The sequence below is a fragment of the Plecotus auritus genome (genome assembly GCF_963455305.1).
Source record: "Plecotus auritus genome assembly, chromosome: 5".
NCBI lineage: Eukaryota > Metazoa > Chordata > Mammalia > Chiroptera > Vespertilionidae > Plecotus > Plecotus auritus.
The window spans coordinates 59,348,694-59,369,146 of NC_137776.1; the positions used below are offsets into that span (position 1 = coordinate 59,348,694).

At 35.4% G+C, this 20,453-nt stretch overlaps 1 protein-coding gene across 22 annotated transcripts in view; it reads left to right on the forward strand.

Moving 5' to 3' along the window:
• Nucleotides 1-20,453, forward strand: part of BAZ2B (bromodomain adjacent to zinc finger domain 2B) — a 372,529-nt gene that overhangs the window by 337,807 nt on the left and 14,269 nt on the right. For all 22 annotated transcript variants that reach the window (XM_080671184.1, XM_080671185.1, XM_080671189.1 and 19 more), the window contains 8 exons: nt 4,192-4,254; nt 5,190-5,334; nt 10,036-10,691; nt 11,123-11,396; nt 11,571-11,726; nt 12,103-12,263; nt 17,310-17,620; nt 18,031-18,166. In XM_080671184.1, coding sequence (XP_080527310.1) covers nt 4,192-4,254; nt 5,190-5,334; nt 10,036-10,691; nt 11,123-11,396; nt 11,571-11,726; nt 12,103-12,263; nt 17,310-17,620; nt 18,031-18,166 — 1,902 coding nt within the window. The remainder of the gene's footprint in view (nt 1-4,191; nt 4,255-5,189; nt 5,335-10,035; nt 10,692-11,122; nt 11,397-11,570; nt 11,727-12,102; nt 12,264-17,309; nt 17,621-18,030; nt 18,167-20,453) is intronic.

The window sequence follows — 20,453 nt, forward strand, 5'->3', positions numbered from 1 at the left end:
TGCAAATCGACCAAACTGCAGAACGACTGGTCATTATGACCCGCACTGAGCAGGCAGACAGGCAAGCGGTTAGGGCCAATCAGGCAGGCAGGCAGAGAGGTTAGGGGCGATCAGGCAGGCAGGCAGAGAGGTTAGAGGCGATCAGGCAGGCAGGCAGGCAGAACAGTTAGGGGTGATCAGGCAGGCAGGCAGGTGAGCGTTTAGGAGCCAGCGGTCCTGGATTGCGAGAGGGATGTCCGACTGCCATTTAGGCCTGATCCCAGGGATCGGCCTAAATGGCAGTCGGACATCCTCCGAGGGGTCCTGGATTGCAAGAGTGCGCAGGCCGGGCTGAGGGACTCCCCTTCCTCCCCCCCATGCATGAATTTCATGCACCAGGCCTCTAGTTCAACCGTGGTGAATGGGTTAGCTTTGAAGAGCAGGCTAAAGGGAAGAAGACAAGGCTATAGAGGTAGGTGTCTGTGTGTCTGTGTGAGTTTTCAGGGAAGTTACCATAAGCCATGGAAATGGACATGTGTAAAGAGAAATAAAAGCTGAAGTTCATCTTTTACCCTAAAAGAATTCTAGGGCTACAGAATGATGCTCAAAAAACTATACAGCCAACCATTCCTTCTGCACTCAATGCCAGGAGTATTCAGCTAAGGAATTCCAGAAACAACTCCTGTGCTTTCTTGCATCAACTCAGTACTGTTATAAAGAATGAAGGCCTAGACTAGAGGGATAACTTTATTGATAGAATATTTGAAAATATCTAACCAAGACCAATGATAAATGACTGAATCAAATTTTTTACTTAATCCGGATAATAATGTAGAGGTACTTACAAATAAGATCATGTGCTACTCACTTCTCTTAAGTAAAAATAGCATACATGTAAAATGTTTTCAGAAACTCCTCCCAAATGTTATATTTTAAACCAGAATGATAAAAATCACTTGAGTGAGCCTTACACAATCTGAAAAGAAGACTACATTGAGATTTCGGGCCAAAATTATTTCATAATGTACTTTTGAAACTACTTGATCATATAATTTTATGCTGTGGAAAATAATGTGAAGTGTATATAATTTGGGTATTAGAATTGTAATTACCCAAACAAAAGATGCCATTTATAACCAGTCTGCTTCATTTGGCAGGTAGAGCTGTTTCCATAGCAGGCATTAAACATTTCTGATCAGTATTAATCAGCTTTTCACAGAATTGGCCTCCCTTTATAGCCCTTACTATTACAAATTGTTTTAAAGTGTTGACTCATAAATTAACAAACCTGTATTGAGATTTCAGTGTATTTTACTGGGTAATTATCCCACTAAATTAGAATTTATTTACAGAAATTAAATGTTTTCTGGCTTCTTTTTTCCACGTGGAGAATTAACACACACCACATTTTTTTCTTTAAGGGAGATAAGTACTATTAAAAAATTGTTATTAATGATATAAAAATTATTAATTTTTCTTAGACCTGATGTGTCACTTAATATAGTATTTTGTTTTTTATGTGTTTAATTATAGAGTTCAACTGTAGGATTTCATTGATGTCAATCTTAGCAAATGTATATATTATTAATATGAGAAAACAGTTTAAAAACTAAAAAATAACAAATATTTTAGGATCTAAGAAGCCAAATTAGCTCAATTAAATGAATTGAGAGTTAATCTTTATAATGAAGAACTGGTAGCCCCTTATTAATTTCCTAATAAAATAAAATTTTAGCCCTAGCCAGTTTTGCTCAGTGGATAGAGCTTCAGACCTTGGGCTGAAGCGTTCCGGGTTCAATTCTGGTCAAGGGCACATACTTTGGTTGCAGGCTCCATTTCCAGTCCCAGCCAATCAATGTGTCTCTCTCACATCAATGTTTCTTTCTCTCTCTGTCTCTCCCCATCCCTTTGACTCTAAAAATCAATGGAAAAATATCCTCATGTGAGGATTAACAAAACCAAACCAAAATAAAAGTTTAACTGTTTAATAAACTTGATTGAAAAGATAGGCACATTATTCCTCCAAACGTATGTTTGGCCTCTTGATTAAAGTATGGGTAGAGTGTTGTTATACTTCTTAAAAAACTAATTGCAGGTAACCTTTCCATTGAGTGTCATGCGATCCCTTTCAATTAGAAGATACTGCCCTTGACTAAGCCATAGCCCTTTGTCTCAAAGATGAGTCCCTCTTCTCCTCACTCTTTATTCCTTCAACACATGGACTCTTTCCCTTATACTTAGATTTGTGTTGAAACCTATGTGAGCTTTAAGCTCACAAGTGAGCAAGTAAGAGTTTATGCAGACAATTAAATTCTGACACATTGGGACATATAATGTTTGGGAAATGGAGAACCACAGCTAGAATTGATTCTGTGTTCTTAGTATATTGTTGTTGCTTTTCTCTCTGATCTTTCAAATTACTTCATAGCTCTTAAAATTGTAAGGACTATTCGCCAATCTTCATTAAATAAAACTTTAGTAGACATTTTGCTTCTTTTGCATCATAGGAAGATTCTTAGAAATGGCAGTTAGTTAATTTGGCTGATACCTAGCAACTTTGATGTATTATTTCACATTATTTGTAGATAGACATATTTTTACGTAAGCAAATTATTAAATATTTATCACTTTAGAATCATATAGATATAAAAATATATTTTTTTACGTAGATTCAAGGGTCATTGAGCTTATTGTCTTTTCAGATTTCTTTTAATTTCCAGTAGATATTATGTTACCATTAGCACAAATAATATGCCTAAATGCCTTTGTAACTTGGTACCCTAAATCTGGATAAGTGATAAATAATGATGATACTATTGAGGTTTTCCTTTCACTTCCTTTTATTGGGGAGCTAATCATACTGATCTAGAAATATCTGTTCATTTTAAGTTGGTGGCTGTGTAGCTTTTGTAAAATGCTTATAGAAACTGAACATCAAAAAACAAGTTCTTACTTTTTTAAACCTAAGAAAGTTTCTGCATCTTCTCATTAAAGTATAATTTTGAGAAGAAAATTTTACACATTATGTGTCAGCAACTCTGCTTATTGATTTCAGATCTGTTCTTATTAATCCTTACAAAAATCCCATGTTACAGATAATGTTATCACCAATTTACAGTTAAGGAAACAGTCTTAGAAGAGTCACATAATTTGCCTATATGAAATAATGCGGCTTAAATCCAAAGAAGCACATATACCTCTGTTCGTGCTTTTCCTCTATGGTAGTTTTCCTATATTCATATTCTAGAATGAAAGATTTCATTTAATCACATGTAAACTTTCCATTTATTAAATTAGTACTATATATAGTAGGGATTATTTTTTCTTTTAAAAGTTCAATGTGTTGAAAATATAACTTAACCTTCTTTGCTCTAAAAATGACTCAGTTTATGATATCAGTATTTTTGCAGCCTCCCAGATTTAAACCCTTAGCATCATAATTTACTCCTTCCTTCATCTCCCTCACCCCTCTCTGCTTCATATCCATCAGTTGCCAGGACTTAACAGTTCTAATTATGTAAAAATCTTTTACATCTATTTTCTTTCTTTATTTTTCCTTAGTAAGGCCCACATCCTCTTTAGTCATTGCAGCAGTCTACTAACTAGATTTGCCAATTCTGTCCTTTCCCTGCTCTAGGCCATCTTACAGCTATTACCATATTAATCTTTGAAAAGCATAGTTCTGATGTTCATCGTCCCTCAAAGGATCAGATCATTGTTCATTGCCAAGCATTTATAGCACTAGACAGTTCACTCCTAAACTCATCTTTTCCATATCTCCCACCTTACCTTTTCATGTACCTTTCATGTCCAGATATATCAAACTTGTTCTGGTATACCCTGTCCTCTTTTTTCTGATTAATTATTCCTAGCCATTTGTCAGTAGCTAATTAAAACACAACTTCCACATAGCCTCTCTTGGTAAAGAATCCCAGAAAAAGTTGTCTCACCCTCCCTTGAACTGATTCCTAATCTCTACCTCTCCAAGGTCCTTATAGGTTCCTAGTGTTAGGCGTTTTTTTCCTTTCAGTGTAATGTTTTATGTCCCCTACCAGATTATTAGTTTATGGAAAGCAAGAACTGATTCCTATTCGTTTCCATAGCACCTATCCTATTACTTTGCAATAGGAGGCTTTCATTAAATATTTGCTGATTGATTGAATAAGTAAATCTTAAGAACAGGTAAATGATACTGTATTTTGTTATGTATAGGATGAAGGTGACCAAGCAGCAAGTGTTGAAGAGCTAGAAAAACAGATTGAAAAACTGAGTAAAGTAAGTACTTTTAGATTACAGTTTTATCTTTTTTGCAATGTTTTTTAAAGAATTTGCCTTGTATGAGATTAGTTTTCTGGCTGCTAACAAGCTTTTTATAAGTAATTAAAATGAGGAGGTCTAGAAACATTCTCAGCTAAACCTTAGAAGTTTAATGCCAAGGTTAAAAGCATGCTTCTTAATATGCGGCACTAACCTTAATCAGGGTTTATATTCTTCATTTAAATACAGAATCTACAAATGCCTGGTTTTATTTCTCAGAATTAATTACTTTTAAAATTCAGTCAAATTTTATGGTGATAGTTTCAGCATCTTATGCCTTATTTTATATTAATATATTTGAATTGAATTTATAAACTGTACATATTTTGTACTCTTATTAAAACTTGAATTTCAGTAGCATCAGTGAAGTTTTAGAGCAACTTCTTGTAAAAAAATGAGTTTTTAAAAATATTATGAGATACCTATATATCATTAACTTCATCACAAATTTATCTCAAAATTTTGTCATATGTTGCCTAACTTTACAGTATGAGAATAAAAATAGGCAAATACAGATATGGTTAGTTACATACATGAGTATTAGTTGTTATACACTGTATTCAACAGAATTCAGCCAGTTTGCTTTGGCTCAGTAAAATACTTGATAACATTATAATCAAGTATAAGACATGCTACTTAAGATATATGATAAAATAAAATTTATCTTTTTAATCCGTGGCATCAAAGATATTCCAATTACTCTCAAAATAATGTTGATCTTTATAAATGTTACTGAAATTGAAGTCAGACTAGTAATATTTAGTTCTTCTGCTATCTTTTCCCAGTGGTGAAATTTATCTGCTCTAAGGCATAATAAGTATAAAGTTACTTCTATATTAATTTTTGAAGCACTTAACACCCATAGCTTAATTATATGCATCATTTTTTAACAGCAACAGAGTCAGTACAGAAGGAAGCTCTTTGACGCTTCTCACTCTTTACGCTCGATGATGTTTGGCCAGGATCGTTACAGACGCCGGTACTGGATTCTTCCCCAGTGTGGGGGGATTTTTGTAGAAGGCATGGAGAGTGGTGAAGGTAGGAATGGTTAAATCTATTACAAAATAATAATATAAGAAATCAAAATAACGTAAGAAATCATTACACCTTCGATATATTTTATGCTTCCAGAATCCAATTTGTTTTGTGAATAAACGTTGTAAAACTTTGATTCATATTCCTTTTGAACTCATAATGCCCCTTTTATTCACAAATATTTCTTCTCTGTCCATGATTTTTCTTATGCTGCTCTTTCTGACATCAAACATAAACTATTCTTTTTCTTATTTAGTGGACAAAGATCTTCACCTGTATTGTCATTTATAGCTGCTGCCCATTTCTCTTCCTTCCCATTGTCAAATTTTCTTACTTGTGGTTTATTCTTTAACCTTTGCAGCAAGCATCCATCTGACAGTATCTCTGGAGGTAACTTGCTCAAATCTAATCATAATCCTCATTCATCTTGAGATCTTGTTCATGTTTGAAATTTGTGATTACCTCCTTTTCCATTACACTTCTTCCTTTTTTAAATTGGTTTTAGAGAGAAAGGAAGGGAGAGGGAGAGAGAGAGAATAATCGATGTGAGAGAGAAACCTCAATTGGTTGCCTCCCGTACATGCCCTCACCAATGAGGTATCATCTCACACTTGTCAGAATGGCTGTCATCAGGAAGACAATGGAATACCAAGTGTTGGGAGGATATGGAGAAAAGGGAACCCTTGCGCACTGTTGGTGAGAATGTAAATTGGTGCAGCCACTATGAAAAACAATATGGAGTTACCTCAAAAAACAAAAAATTGAACTGCCTTATGACCGAGAGATTCCACTTCTGGGCATTTATCCCAGTTAATCCAAAACACTAATTTGAAAAGATATTTGCACCTTCATGTTCATTGTAGCATTATTTATAATAGACAAGTATTTATCTATGGATGAGTGGGTAAAGGAATTGTTATACATATTGCACAATGGAATATTATTTAGCCATAAGAATGAAACTTGCTATTTGCAACAATGTGTATGGACCTCGAGGGCATTATGTTAAATAGAATAAATTGGAGAAAGACAAATACCAAATGATCTTCCTTATATGTGGAATGTTTTTTAAAAAGCAAACTAACCCCTCCCCAAATAAAAAAACAAACAAACAAAAAGTCATAGATAAGAGACTAGATTGGTCTTTGCTGGGGAAGGGGCAGAGACGGGTAAACTGTTCTGGGGGTGTGTGTGTGTGTGTGTATGTGTGTGTGTGTGTTTAGTTTAATTTAAATAAAACAATCTTATGCAGAACCCCAATATCTAACAAAAATAGCATTGTTCTTGTGGATGTATTTATAGAACTCCTAGCCTTTCCTGATATACCTCTATCCTATATACTCTCCAATCTAGGGGTGGCCCTAGAGGCACCTTTAAGATATAGTAGGACTTGCAAATCAGAGAGTAAGGTCAGAGCCATCAAAGGTGTACCCACAAAGTGCCTAAAGGGCTCAAAAACAGGGAAATGTCATATAGCCTACTTAGTATTTTATCATAATGTTTGGCATACATGGTAATCTCTACCACTAGACTGTGAGCTCCTGAGGGCAGAGACTAATTTAGGCAGGGGAACTACATGAAAAGAATCTGGAAGCAAAGTAGACACTGGAATAGAATAAAAAGGGATGGAGAAATGAGTTGTGAGACCATTCCAGTAGCCTACGTAAAAGGAGGGAGGCCCTGAACTCAGGCACAAACAAGGCGAGTGGGAAGACAGATATCCTGAAGGTAGAATTGCTGTAAGAAGTTATTGAACATGATGTAAGAAAAATGGCATCAGAGCAGGTTTGATGAATTAATAATCAGTGGGAAAATTGTGATGTTTTAAACTGACTCAGAGGAATCAAGAGGAACAGTTTGTTTGGAATGAAATTGAAGTTTTGGTCTATGGGGGAAGTAGAATAACACTTAGAGGTAAAACAAAAGGTTTTAGTGTAGAAATCTAATTTAAAACAGCAAAACTGTGTGTCACTTGAGGGTGGATAGCCTTGGTAAAGCTTAAGAGCCAATAAAGCAATGTCCAGGTGAGTGGCATTACCTTAGCTGTAATAAGAATCATTCGAAACGCTAACAGTGGAACAAAATCAAACCTCAGATATACCCCCAGACCAATGAAAAATTCTTCAATTTGACTAAGAGCCACATCATTGTCAGTCACCTGGGCATGTAAACTCGAAGTTATCTAGGACATCAACTTCTTCTTTACAATGTCTGTAGTCAGTCTCTTTGCAACACTACTGAAATCAAGTTCTTTATCAATGTACCTGGATTATTACAGCTGTCCTAGACTTCTTTCTATATAGTTCCCTCTTTCTATTATGTCTCTATTCTAAAACCTTGAATGACTCCCTCTTGCCTGTAAGATGATGTAATAAATCTGTATGTAACCTGGTATACAAGGCTCACTTATAGCGTGAGTGTACATCAAACATTTAGAACTGTTTGGAGAAAAGAGAGAAGCAAAATTGCTCCTCTTGTAGGTGTAGCTAGCAAGTGTCATCTGGAAAGCAGGAGAACATGGACATTTGTGTCCATGCATTCATCTGTAATATGAACAATAGGAACCTCCTAACCACCTGTTGTAATCATAACAGGTACCAAAGAAGGAAATGAATACTGAGGGGCCCAGCGTACCAAGTATTCTTCATTTTTCCTTTTTAACTCCAGGATGCCAAGGAACTTTTCTAAAGTGAAATGGACATTGAAATTGGGACTCAAACATTTTTTGTTATTATATGTTTACTTCTAGTCTGCAGAGGCAAGATTTTTAAAGGAATGAAATGGGGGTGGGGGGGAAATAGATACAGAGGCAAAGAAGCATTGAACAGACTGTCAAACTACAGCGGGAAGGCAGAGGAGGTTGGGGAGGGGGGGACTGTAAGAGATCAACCGAAGGACTTGTACGCATGCATATAAGCATAACCAATGGGTAAAAAACACTGGGGCGGGGGGCAGGTAAAGGTATGTACTGGGGGGAAGGGGAGGCCGGGGGAAGGTCAATGTCTCCAAAAAAAAAAAAGGAGACATATGTACTACTATTTGTAATACTTCAAACAATTTAAAAAAATAAAGTGAAATGGTGTTGTTCAGTACACTTACCTGAATGTATTCTTGTTTAGGAAATGCAATCTCTTTCTCCTCCAAGTATGCAACACTGCTGCACTTCTAAATTGCAGAATGTAAATAGTAGTGCCCAATAAATGCACTAGTGTAAAATGACAGTTTCATATGCATGTAAGATTTCTGGAAGGATACATAGACGTGATTGGTGAACCATGGCTACCTATAATGACTAGAAATAGGGACTGAGGGAGTAGAGCAGAATGAGTTTAATTTATACCTCTCATTACCAGATATTTTACCTTGAATGTATGTTACTTTTCAAACTGAATAAAGTGGTGGATTTGTATTTTTAAAAGAGTTTGCATAAATTACTTTTAAAACATTGATCAAAAATATGAACCAGAAGTTGACAACGGAGAAATACCAATAAAAACTATAAAAAGATATTCAGCCTTACTAATGATCAGAAAAAAATACAGTTTAGATTTTCACCTCTCAGATATTGGCAGAAACAGAAAATATGTGTAGTGTTCAGTTTCATTGAAGCCGTAGGCAAACATGCTCTTGTGTATGTACTTCTGGTATGAATGGGTGTTGATCTCGACACTGAGCAGGTGGACAGTGTATTGCAAAAACTCTGAAAAGTACAGATCTTAGGAATCAGTAAGTTTTTTTCTATAAATTTATCCTAAGTAAGTAAACCAGGAAAAAAATTAAAAGTCCAAAGATACAGATATAAGATCATTTATCACTTAAAGCATTACTTATATTAATGAATAACTGGGACCAACTAAGAGGCATCAATAGAAGATTTATTATTTAAATTATGATATATTCTATTGAATACTCTGTAGCCATTAATATTTATAGTATAGTTATATATTTATTGACACATCAGGATCTTTACAGAGTAAAGCATGTATATTAAAAAGTCATACATATAATAGGAGTGCCTTTTTTTTAAAAAATATATTTTATTGATTTTTTACAGAGAGGAAGGGAGAGGGATAGAGAGCTAGAAACATCGATGAGAGAGAAACATCGATCAGCTGCCTCCTGCACACCTCCCACTGGGGATGTGCCCGCAACCAAGGTACATGCCCTTGACCGGAATCGAACCCGGGACCCTTCAGTCTGCAGGCCAACGCTCTATCCACTGAGCCAAACCGGTTTCGGCAGGAGTGCCTTTTTAAAATGTATAGCATGTGACAGGGGTTAGGGGAGACTGGGGGAAGATCAATGGGGGAAAAATGAGATATATGTACTACTATGTGTAATACTTTAAACAATAAAATAAAATTTAAAAAATGTATAGGCTTAAGTATGTATGTGTGTGCATAGAGAAATGCTGGAAGGATATATACAGAAAAGTTAATAGTATTTTTTGCTATATATTAGAGCTTTTAATATTTTTTATATTTTAGTTTTTTTGTAATAATTAATTATACAATTACATTAATGTTCTAATGTTCCAAAAATCTAGTCTATAAAAAAGGAAAAATTATAGAGTATTAAGTATCTAGAAAAGTTTGTTAAATAATTATGTACATACTAGTAACTTGATAAACTGTACTAAAATGTAATTATAGTATTGTTTGATCTGGAATAACTGATATTCATAATACTTTTCAATTATTGTAGGACTAGAAGAAATTGCAAAGGAAAGAGAAAAACTGAAAAAGGCAGAGAGTATTCAGATCAAAGAAGAAATATTTGAGACTTCTGAGGATACATTAAATTGTTCAAATCCAGATCATTGTGAGCAAAAGGAAGACCCTAAAGAGAAAGACAACATAAACCTATTTCTTCAGAAACCTGGCTCTTTTTCAAAATTAAGCAAACTTTTAGAAGTAGCCAAGATGCCTTCTGAGTCAGATGTAATGACCCCAAAGTCAAATACTAGTGCCAATGGGTGCACAGTGTCTTACCAGAACAGCGGGAAACACCCAGTAGGCAGCATTCAGTCAACAGCTACACAGAGCAGCATGGAAAAGGCAGACTCTAATAATCTGTTCGGTGCTGGTTCAGGCGGCCCAGGGAAGTTCTACAGCCCTCTCCCCAACGACCAGCTGTTAAAAACACTGACTGAAAAGAACAGACAGTGGTTTAGCCTTTTGCCCAGAACCCCTTGTGATGACACTTCGCTTACCCACACCGATATGCCAGCTGCTTCTGCAGCGACTCCTCAGTCTCAGCCACCGTCTAAGTCACCTTCACCTGCCCCAGCTCCTCTCCTTGGATCATCTTCTGCCCAGAATCCTGTTGGCCTAAATCCATTTGCTTTATCACCTCTTCAGGTTAGTACTGCTAAGTGTAACTCATTTTCATGTTGCTTTATTTGATCTTTGACCCCCATGAAGATTTTCCCGTAAGGGAAATCAGTTGAATATTTATATCCCTGCTACAGTTTAAAAACTGAAGAGAGTCAGAATTGGTATCACCAAGCTTCATCAGAACTACTGATTTCTAGTCTAAGACAAAGGCTTCTTAATTACTTTATAATTATTACTATTATATTCGATCTTAAAGGAAAATACTTTGCAGAACAAATAAGAACATGGATTTTAACGTTGTTATTATATTTAGTTTTCCTATAATTGTGATAAGTGAAAGAATATTTTTCAGAATTTTTAAAAAATTTCAGATTCCAAATATTTTTTCAAACTTCTGAGATTGTTCTACTTTTAAATTGTTTTGGTTTGGTTTTGTTTGTTGTTGTTTTTTGCAGACGAAAAGTGGAGTATCTGTGATAGGACTCCCATTTTGTGGGTGGTCCACTGGCATGCTTACTTCCAATATTCCATTTACATCACCTTTACCTAGTCTGGGATCGGGGTTGGCATTATCTGAAGGAAATGTTAATTCATTCTTGACTCCCAACGTTGCTTCAAGTAAAAGTGAATCTCCAGTACCACAGAATGAGAAAGCCTCTTCAACTCAACCTGCAGCTGTTGAAGTAGCAAAACCAGTAGATTTTCCTAGTCCAAAACCTATTCCAGAAGGTAGGTACATTGAGTTGGTAGGTACGTTGACTTTATCTCATTATAGATTTCTATGTTATAGCTGAATCTTTCTTTGATGATTTTATATATAGTTATAAATCTTTTTATTTGCATTGTGCCATTAATTCATATTCAAAATATTTGTAAAAGATCTGCATATTTATTTTGACTTAGAAATGCAGTTTGGTTGGTGGAGAATTATTGACCCAGAAGACCTAAAAGCTTTGCTCAAAGTGCTCCATCTCAGAGGAATAAGGGAAAAGGCATTACAAAAACAAATTCAGAAACACCTGGATTATATTACTCAAGCCTGCATCAAGAATAAGGATGGTACGTTCCTAAAAGAGATTTCTGCGATGTCTTGCTTAGTTTTGAGAATTGATACTTTTATCTTAAGCATATTTTTGTATGTTTTGATTTTTAATTTATTACTAAATGGCATTTTTTTTCTATCTTGCTCAATAAATAGTAATTATATTTATTAAGTTGGTATTACTATAATACGGTTTTTTACAACTTGCAGACATTGTTTTGTTTCTTAAAAAAAGAATATTCCTACCTTTAAGAGGAAGCTGCATGCATATGCACAGGTAGCATTTGTGTATTAAGTAACATGTACATGTTGTCTCTGGAATTTTATTCACATTCTGGAAGAAAGCATTGAGGCATAAAGTGGATTTTAAAATAAATTTCTTTTCAAATGTAGTTGCTATTATTGAATTAAATGAAAATGAAGAAAACCAGGTAACTCGAGATATTGTGGAGAACTGGTCAGTAGAAGAGCAAGCAATGGAAATGGATTTGAGTATTCTTCAGCAGGTAGAAGATCTAGAAAGGAGAGTTGCATCAGCAAGTTTGCAAGTGAAGGTAAAATTAACTTGGAATAAAATCTCTTTAGGATAACAGAAGGTAACTAATATTTATTATATGCTTGATATGTGCCAGTTACTGTGCTAAATGTTTTCACTTTATCTCATTTAATTCTCAAAACAATCCTGAATAAATTTCCCCCACCCTACAGGTAAGGAACAAGGTGTATGTAGTAAGTGGTTAAATGTGGATTCAGACTAACTCTGTCTAAGTCCAAAGCCCATGTTCTTTTTTCTTTTTCCTTTTAATATTTTTATTTTTATTGATTTCAGAGAGGAAGAGAGAGGGAGAAAGAGAGATAGAAACATCAATGGTAAGAGAGATCATTGATTGGCTGCCTCCTGCACGCCCCCCTACTGGGGATGGAGCCTGCAACCCAGGCATGTGCCCTTGACTGGAATCAACCCAGGACCTGTCAGTCCGCAGGCTGACACTCTATCCACTGAGCCAAACCAGCTAGGGCAGGCCCATGTTCTTTTTACTAACCTTGCTGCCTCCTTTATAGTATTAAAAAATACCACTTCCAGTATGCAGTTGTTTACCACAAACAGAATACCACAGTTTTTCCCATGAATAATGTAATACTCGATCAAGCTCCTATTATAGTGTTGCATATAGAACCAGGAACCCCTTGTATACAAGCCATGTTACATGTCACACTTTCATTCTATGTAATTTAAAACTGGAGTATATAGCTATATCCAAATGTAGGTTATATTATAATACACACCCTACATATATATGTCAAGTTTTAATTAATTTATTTACCTAATGAGCATTACCAGGTCACAAAGCAATGCTCAGACTGGCTTTGAATGGACATTATCTTTGTGCAAGAATTTTTATCTTTGGAAAGAGATGTGTAGAGGTCTTTCTTCTCAATTGATAATGTGGGGATGTCTCTAACAATAAATGGATTAATGATGAATAAGGGTAAAACAGACACCTGGAAAGGTTTAGAAAATGTAGTCACCATGTAATTTGATTTGGTGTATTTTCAAATGAGAGATATATGTCATAATACTTATTCTATCGAATGATTAAAATTTTGCTTCCTAATTAATGCTGGCAGTTGGAAACTTTTGAGCATCTCCAAAAAAATGTCATTTTCCAGAGCAATAAAATATCCCTTTTTTGACACAAACATAATTACTAACTTTGGGAAGCAAAAATCTATCATTTGCTGAAACTATTTTGCTAGCAAACTATATGTATCCTCCTCCTGGTACTATAATCCAGTATAAAAATGCCTCATTTATCTGGCATTTTCCACAAATGAACTCTTCTACACAAGTTAATTTTCTGGAGAAATAAAAATTATTCCACTTAGTGCCATAATTTTAACATGTTTGTTGGATGGCTTATGTTATGCATTACACTGACTTCTTAAATTGAGAATAATGAGTTTGATTTAAATTATGGTGGTGACACAGGACCATCAGTATAAAGAGCAATTAATAGATAATGATTCCCTCAGGAAATGCAAAGAGGTTTTGCCCCTAAATTAAATTATCCTAGTGTGTTTTGCTTTTTCAACTACTTCATCTGCTTTCTATAGTCTGTCTTTGTCCTCTCTCATGGTTAGTTGTTGCTATGTGCTAGTTTTAATTTTATTGGTTCTTTCAAACCTATTTTCCTGCAACATCCCCCACCTAGTTTTCCAATTCAAATTGGCTATTGGTTGGGGAAGTATATCATCAAGCTCTTTGGGCCTGAAACAGTTTTCTGGAAACATCCTCAGTTTTGGTGCATTGACCTTATCAAGTTACTGGCTGCTTAAATGTTTTGGGACTGTGTTCTCCGTAGCTAAGATAAGTGGAATTTGTTTTTTAAGTGGATGTTTTAACATCCTGTTAATAAGGCATTGCTGAATTATTCTAAGAAATTAATTATATTAGTCTTGAGTCTGAAAACACAAGTGATGAAAATAACCACAAAACATTATTTTAACACCTATAAAGATTTAATCAGTTTTTCTTTTTTAAAAGGAAAACAGAGTTATATGTTTAGCCTGGGAACTAGCTATTGTGAAGACACATTAAGCAGGTGGAACTTTCATTTTTATTTTTAGTAAAGAAAATAGAAATTATTTTTCTAATAATATGGACATTTTTTATATTATAGGAAAATCTGCAAGTCTCTAATCCTAATTCCATTGCTGAGTACATAAAAAGCCTAATTACTGTTACAGCTCCTCAAAAAACAAATCCTGTGTCGCTTTTAAAGTTTCTCTTTTACAAGCTAATTAATTCTTTCAACCATGAGTCCTGTGAAATGGTTTCCAGGCCCATGGTTCTCTTCTGAATAAACGCCAGTGTCAATACCCTTCTTAAAATATCATGCCCATAATTGTACATAGAGATGTCTGAATGTGTTCACGAGACTTACTTCCCTTAATCCAGTGCTATACTTCTCTTAATGCTACTTGAATTCTCTACCTTTTCAGCATCCACATCATACATACCATTGCTTCACTGAGTATATGCTTAAAAAAAAATCCCTGAGCCTCTTTCAGAGTGCTTTTAAGTGAGTTCTATCGCATGCAGTATTTCTGTGATTAATTGCTTAAACTGCAGAGTTTAAAATTTATATTTATCACTAGTGCCAGTGCACGGATTTGTGCAAATTGAAAAGAAATTAATTAGAAGGTGGCCGGCGGGGCCAGGACTGGGCAAGACAGGCCAGACATGCCCTGGAGCCAACCTCCCATGGTCCCTCCCTGGCCAGCGGCACCGGGGCTCAATGGCTGTCTGTGGAGTGAGCAGGGTCCCTCCAGCAGGTGGGGTCCCTTGGCCTGGCCTGTGGGGATTCGGCAGTCTGACATCCCCCAAGGGGTCCCGAAGAGCGAGAGGGCACTCTGCAAATTTGCTGTCACTCGGCAGCTCCTGCGTTGAGCGTCTGCCCCATGGCGGTCAGTGTGCATCATACCTACTGGCCAGTCAGCCAGTCAGCTGGTCAGTCAGTCACTTAGCCTTTTATCTATAATAAGAAAAGGGTAATATGCTGATTGGACTGGATATCCTTCCAGACATCATTCTGGGCAAAGCCGGGGCCGGAGCGAAGCCCGGGTCCCGGGTGCCTACTGGCGGCTGGAGGGAAGCCACTGGGACCCGGGTGCCTGCCGGGGGCTGGAGGGAAGCAGCCCGGGTCCCAGGTGCCAGAGGGAAGCTGATGCTGGCAGCTGGGGGAAGGAAGGCCTACTCTTGCACGAATTTTTGTGCATCGGGCCTCTAGTATATATAGATTGTTCTATTTTTATTAATTTCATTTAGGTACCATTTTCAGCATATGAAACTTTTAATCTTAGTCCTTTCATAAAGAATATTAACTTTCTTTGAAACTTTAAGTCACTTGAAGATTTAATAGCCATCAACCGAGTTATTCATAAGTGTATTGGCCAAATATAGAGCCTTTGGATAGTGGCAGTTATGTTATGCATTACATTGCCTTCTTTACACCTTTTCTGAGCTGATGAGCTGATGGTCAATCACCAGTTTTTGGGTATAGTGTCTTTTACCATCTAGACTGCTCTTACTTTAATATAGTCTTCCTTTTTTTTTGTCTTATCAGTTGCCTTGTAGAAATCAAGATATACTGTATTTACAGGATTCCTTCCCTTGATTTAGTTATTTCATATTTCTCTCAAAAGATGGGAATGAGGTTCATGTGACATGATGCACTTATGTGTACTATTCAGAACTCCATCCTTACTTTCTAAATGTTCTACTGGGTTAAAGAGGAAGAATTGATCCCAATATAAAGATAAAATAATTATCTCTTAAATTTTTTAATAAAAAGGATAATGTTCATTCTGATTTTCCTTTAATATGCACTTAGTACATACCTATTTCACATCAGACAGTAGACACCACAGAATTTAAAAAATATATATGGTTTCTGCCTTCAGAAAGCTTGCTATATAATAGGACATGTATACATCTCTGCAGAATCTGGTAACTGACTGCAGTGAAGTACAGAATCTCACATGAAGTTAGAAAAAGAATACACGGTTTCTGGTGGAGAAATGGAGGAGATCAGGCAGATTTCATGTAGGAGCCGAGATGGAACTTGAGAAGATGAGTAATCCTCTGACAGTGAGAGAACACGAATTCCAGGGTGGGATGAGCACAGCACCAGGATCAGCAAGCTCAGGACATGTCTGGAGTCACAAGACATGGATCTGCCTGCAGGGTAGGATGCATGAATGGGCACATGAGACAGAAAGGTAGCTCGATGAACTGAATGTCATAGCAAAAGTTTGGATTTTGTTAAACAGGGAATCCTTGAGGCTAAAGGATCAATATAAGCAAGCTGAGTTATAATAACAATTTATTATATATATGCCTACTATTTGCCTTCACTGAGTTTTAGATAAAATGAGTAAAAACAGAACGTTCCCTGCCTGCGTGGAATTTAAAGGTAGAAAAATGCTAAATAAGCACAGTAGTATAAAATTGGACTGCCACCAGGCTATGGAGTATTATATGGTCCTATGAGAAGCCTGTATGGGGAAATTTACCCACTGAGGGAGCTCAAGGAAGGATTCCCTGAGGATGCAAATACTAACATGGGAGTTGCAGAGAGAGTAGCGTTAACTAGGTGAGGAGGAACAGGGAAAGCTATACAGACAAACATAACAGCTATGTCAAGCTCCTGCAGCCAGAGGGAAAATGGTGAGTACAAGGACCTGCATCAATGAGTGGTGCAGGAATGCAAGTGGAAAGGAAGAGCAAAGTTCAGAGACTGCTGAGGGGTTTCTGTTTACCAATTTGTGGTCCTGTGAAATTAATAAGCATTTAGTCTCCAGAATACTGGTTTTCATTATACCTTTTGTATTATCTAAAGTTTTTTATTTTTCTTATAACTGCTTATTTTAATGTTCTGTTCTTGTTTCTACCCACCACCATTAGGAAAGACAAGGTAAAAACTTAATAAAGATCCTTGAGATCTGCTGGTGTTTGCTGCTGAATTTTAAGTAAAGGTAATTCACCCACTGGGCATTTTAAAAGAAAACCATAATAACGTTATTCTCTCGATATATAGGGTTGGATGTGTCCAGAGCCTGCATCAGAAAGGGAGGACTTGGTATATTTTGAACATAAGTCATTCTCTAAATTGTGCAAGGAGCATGATGGAGAATTTACTGGCGAAGAAGAAAGCAGTGCACATGCACTAGAACGGAAGAGTGACAACCCCCTAGATATAGCTGTAACCAGGCTGGCTGATTTGGAGCGGAACATTGAAAGAAGGTATCTGAAGAGCCCCTTAAGTACCACCATTCAGATCAAAGTGGATAATGTGGGCACAGTTACTGTCCCTGCTCCTGCACCATCCATTAGTGGTGATGGTGACGGGTAGGTTATTGAGATTAACTTGAAAAATTATTGTGCTTCTTTGCTAATTGGAGCCTATTTTCTATTGCCTGTTATCTATGTATCTTCTTGTATGTCTGTGATCCATATGGATCATGCTATTTGATCCATATGGATCATGCTATTTGCATGGTGCTTTGTAAAAACTTTTTTTTTTTGTTATGTGCATTGATAATCCTGCAAAGTAATCTTACATTTTACCTGGTTGTGACTAAGCTTTGAGGCACGTAGCCACAGTCTGTGCACTACATCAAATTTAGTTGCTTAAACCTTATACTTATTGGCTGTTCCATGTTTTTGTCATTGCTTGGCTTTCAGTGTGATGATTGTTACACATTCAGTAACCATAAATGTGGACATGACCTACTTAATTTTTCTATATTTCAATGCAGAATTGAAGAGGATATTGCTCCAGGGCTCAGGGTATGGAGAAGGGCACTGTCAGACGCTCGCAGTGCTGCACAGGTAGCGCTGTGCGTTCAGCAGTTACAGAAATCAATAGCATGGGAAAAATCAATTATGAAAGTTGTAAGTGTTTTCATTTAAGAAATACTATAACTAATTTAATTTGTCCTGTTTTTTCCAATCTTCAGATCTTCCTTAATTGTACATTACTTATTTTCAAAATAATGTATGCTGTACTTGAGAGTTTGCTCATTCTTATTCTGCATAGTTTGACTCTTTCTTCCTTATTTTGAGCTTTCTGAAGGAAACTACCAAATGTATTCTTTTTCTTTTCTTTTTTGATTATCCCTCTGCTGAATATTGTTTATAACTCTAGCTGAAGTTGTCTTCTATATTCTGTCAACATACTAGTTGTTAATGTAAATATTTGAAGATCCTTCCACTCTTGTAAACATTACAGTTGGTAACATTACCTGCTACCTACATTCACTGCATTCCTAAAATGTCTTTATATTTCTATCAATTTGCGTTTTTTAATCCTAAGAAATACTTAGAGAAGTAATTATAAGCAGAGAAGTCTTCCTTCGTGCACTGATATGTATTTGGCCTCTGATATAAATGACTTGAAGAATAGATCTTTTTTAAAAAATACGTATATTTTTATTGATTTCAGAGAGGAAGAGAGAGGGATAGAGAGATAGTGGCCTGTTTTGTACCAGGCACCAAATGCTATGTGTTCAAAATAAAAGCTATATTTCATATATTTTCCAGAAAGATATCATTTTAAATCATGTACATGTCCCTTTTGCCTCTTATATATCATATATAGAAATGCCTATTATATGTAGACTTTTACTAATTAGCTTAACATTTGCTTCTGAATTACAGGTTTCCTTTAAAATTTAAATATATGAGATTTGTTGTCAAGAATGACTAAGCATGTGCTTAAAATAATCATTTCCCAAAGAAAAGAAATGATCCTTAAATAATTTAGCATTCTTCATTTTTACCTCTATGCTTAGACTACTCAAGGCCTTATTCATTCTTTACGAATAAATTTGGTTTCTTCTGTGGTTTTCTACTTCTTCCTAAAATGTCCATGGAATAATGAATCTGTAGTTTTCATGATATTCTCAAATTTAGGTCTTTCCCAACCCAGATTATAATTTACCATAAATTTTAAGGCATAATTCAGTTCATCTGCTAGGATTTTTGCTAGGTAAAATTTTTTCTTCTCAAAATTAGCATTAAAGTCAGTTTTAAAGTCATGTACTCAAGTATATTTGGTGAAATCTAGGCTATCATGAATGAAAAAGATAGAATTGCTACATCAAAATGAATTTCGTATAGTTATTTTTCTAATCTGTTCCAAAACTGTCATCCCGATGTGGTCAGTTTTGTTATAAACCTATACACAGAAACGCAAAACTTGTACCAAAATCTGCCTTTTTGTTAGTATACTTACTTTCTGCTGTCTAAAACTTTATTTCAGTTTTGCAAATTCATAAATCTTTACCATATATTAACATACATTTATCATTATATAACTCCATCTCTAATAATCTTCATTTCTTTTTTTAATGCTTAACAATACATTATTTGCTATGAAATTACCTTAAATTGAAGGCAGAATCTCATATTCAAAGATTAATGAGCACTTTGTAACCTTTAATTAGAAATGTAACAGTACCTATAATAATCTTCATAATAAGTCATAACAAAATGTTAAAGTGCTCGATGTCTTTAGATATACCTTCTTTGTCAGAGACAAAGCTTACCAGGATGGAAGAAGCTGTTGTAATTTATCTCCAGATAATCCTGCCCACAGTGTGCTTTATGTTATTGTTAATGTTAAAAGGCAACATCTACTATATTTTACTCTAGGAGCAAGGGAGTTAAAACCAAATGTTAATACACTTGTTCTAACATATTGTGAGCTATTACTGTGATTTTTTGAAAGTGTTAAGAGCTTAATATCTGTCACCCTTTCTTAATAATTGCCAGAAAAAAAAATTATTTTTAAATCACAAATGTGAGATGTGAAACGGACTTTATGGTATTTTTAGTTATCTATTGTAGAAAATAGTGAGAATTTACTTAATGTTCATTAATCTGATTTTTAAATTTTAGTTATAGTGATTTAAATATAACTTTCCAAATGTTATTTCTCAGTGAATATTTTTGCAATAGAAGTTTTAAAAATGTAACTCAAACTTGGAAAAATAGCACCGTCTTTAGGTATTAAACAATGTGGTATTAGGTAAGGTCATAAAATAAATACTGTTGCAACATTAAACTACTGCTTTTGCTCTTAGTACACATGCAATTTTAGTATTATATATATTACATATATAGGGTGTACCAAAAAATTGTATACACACTTTAATAGCCGATAGCTCAATTGATGTTT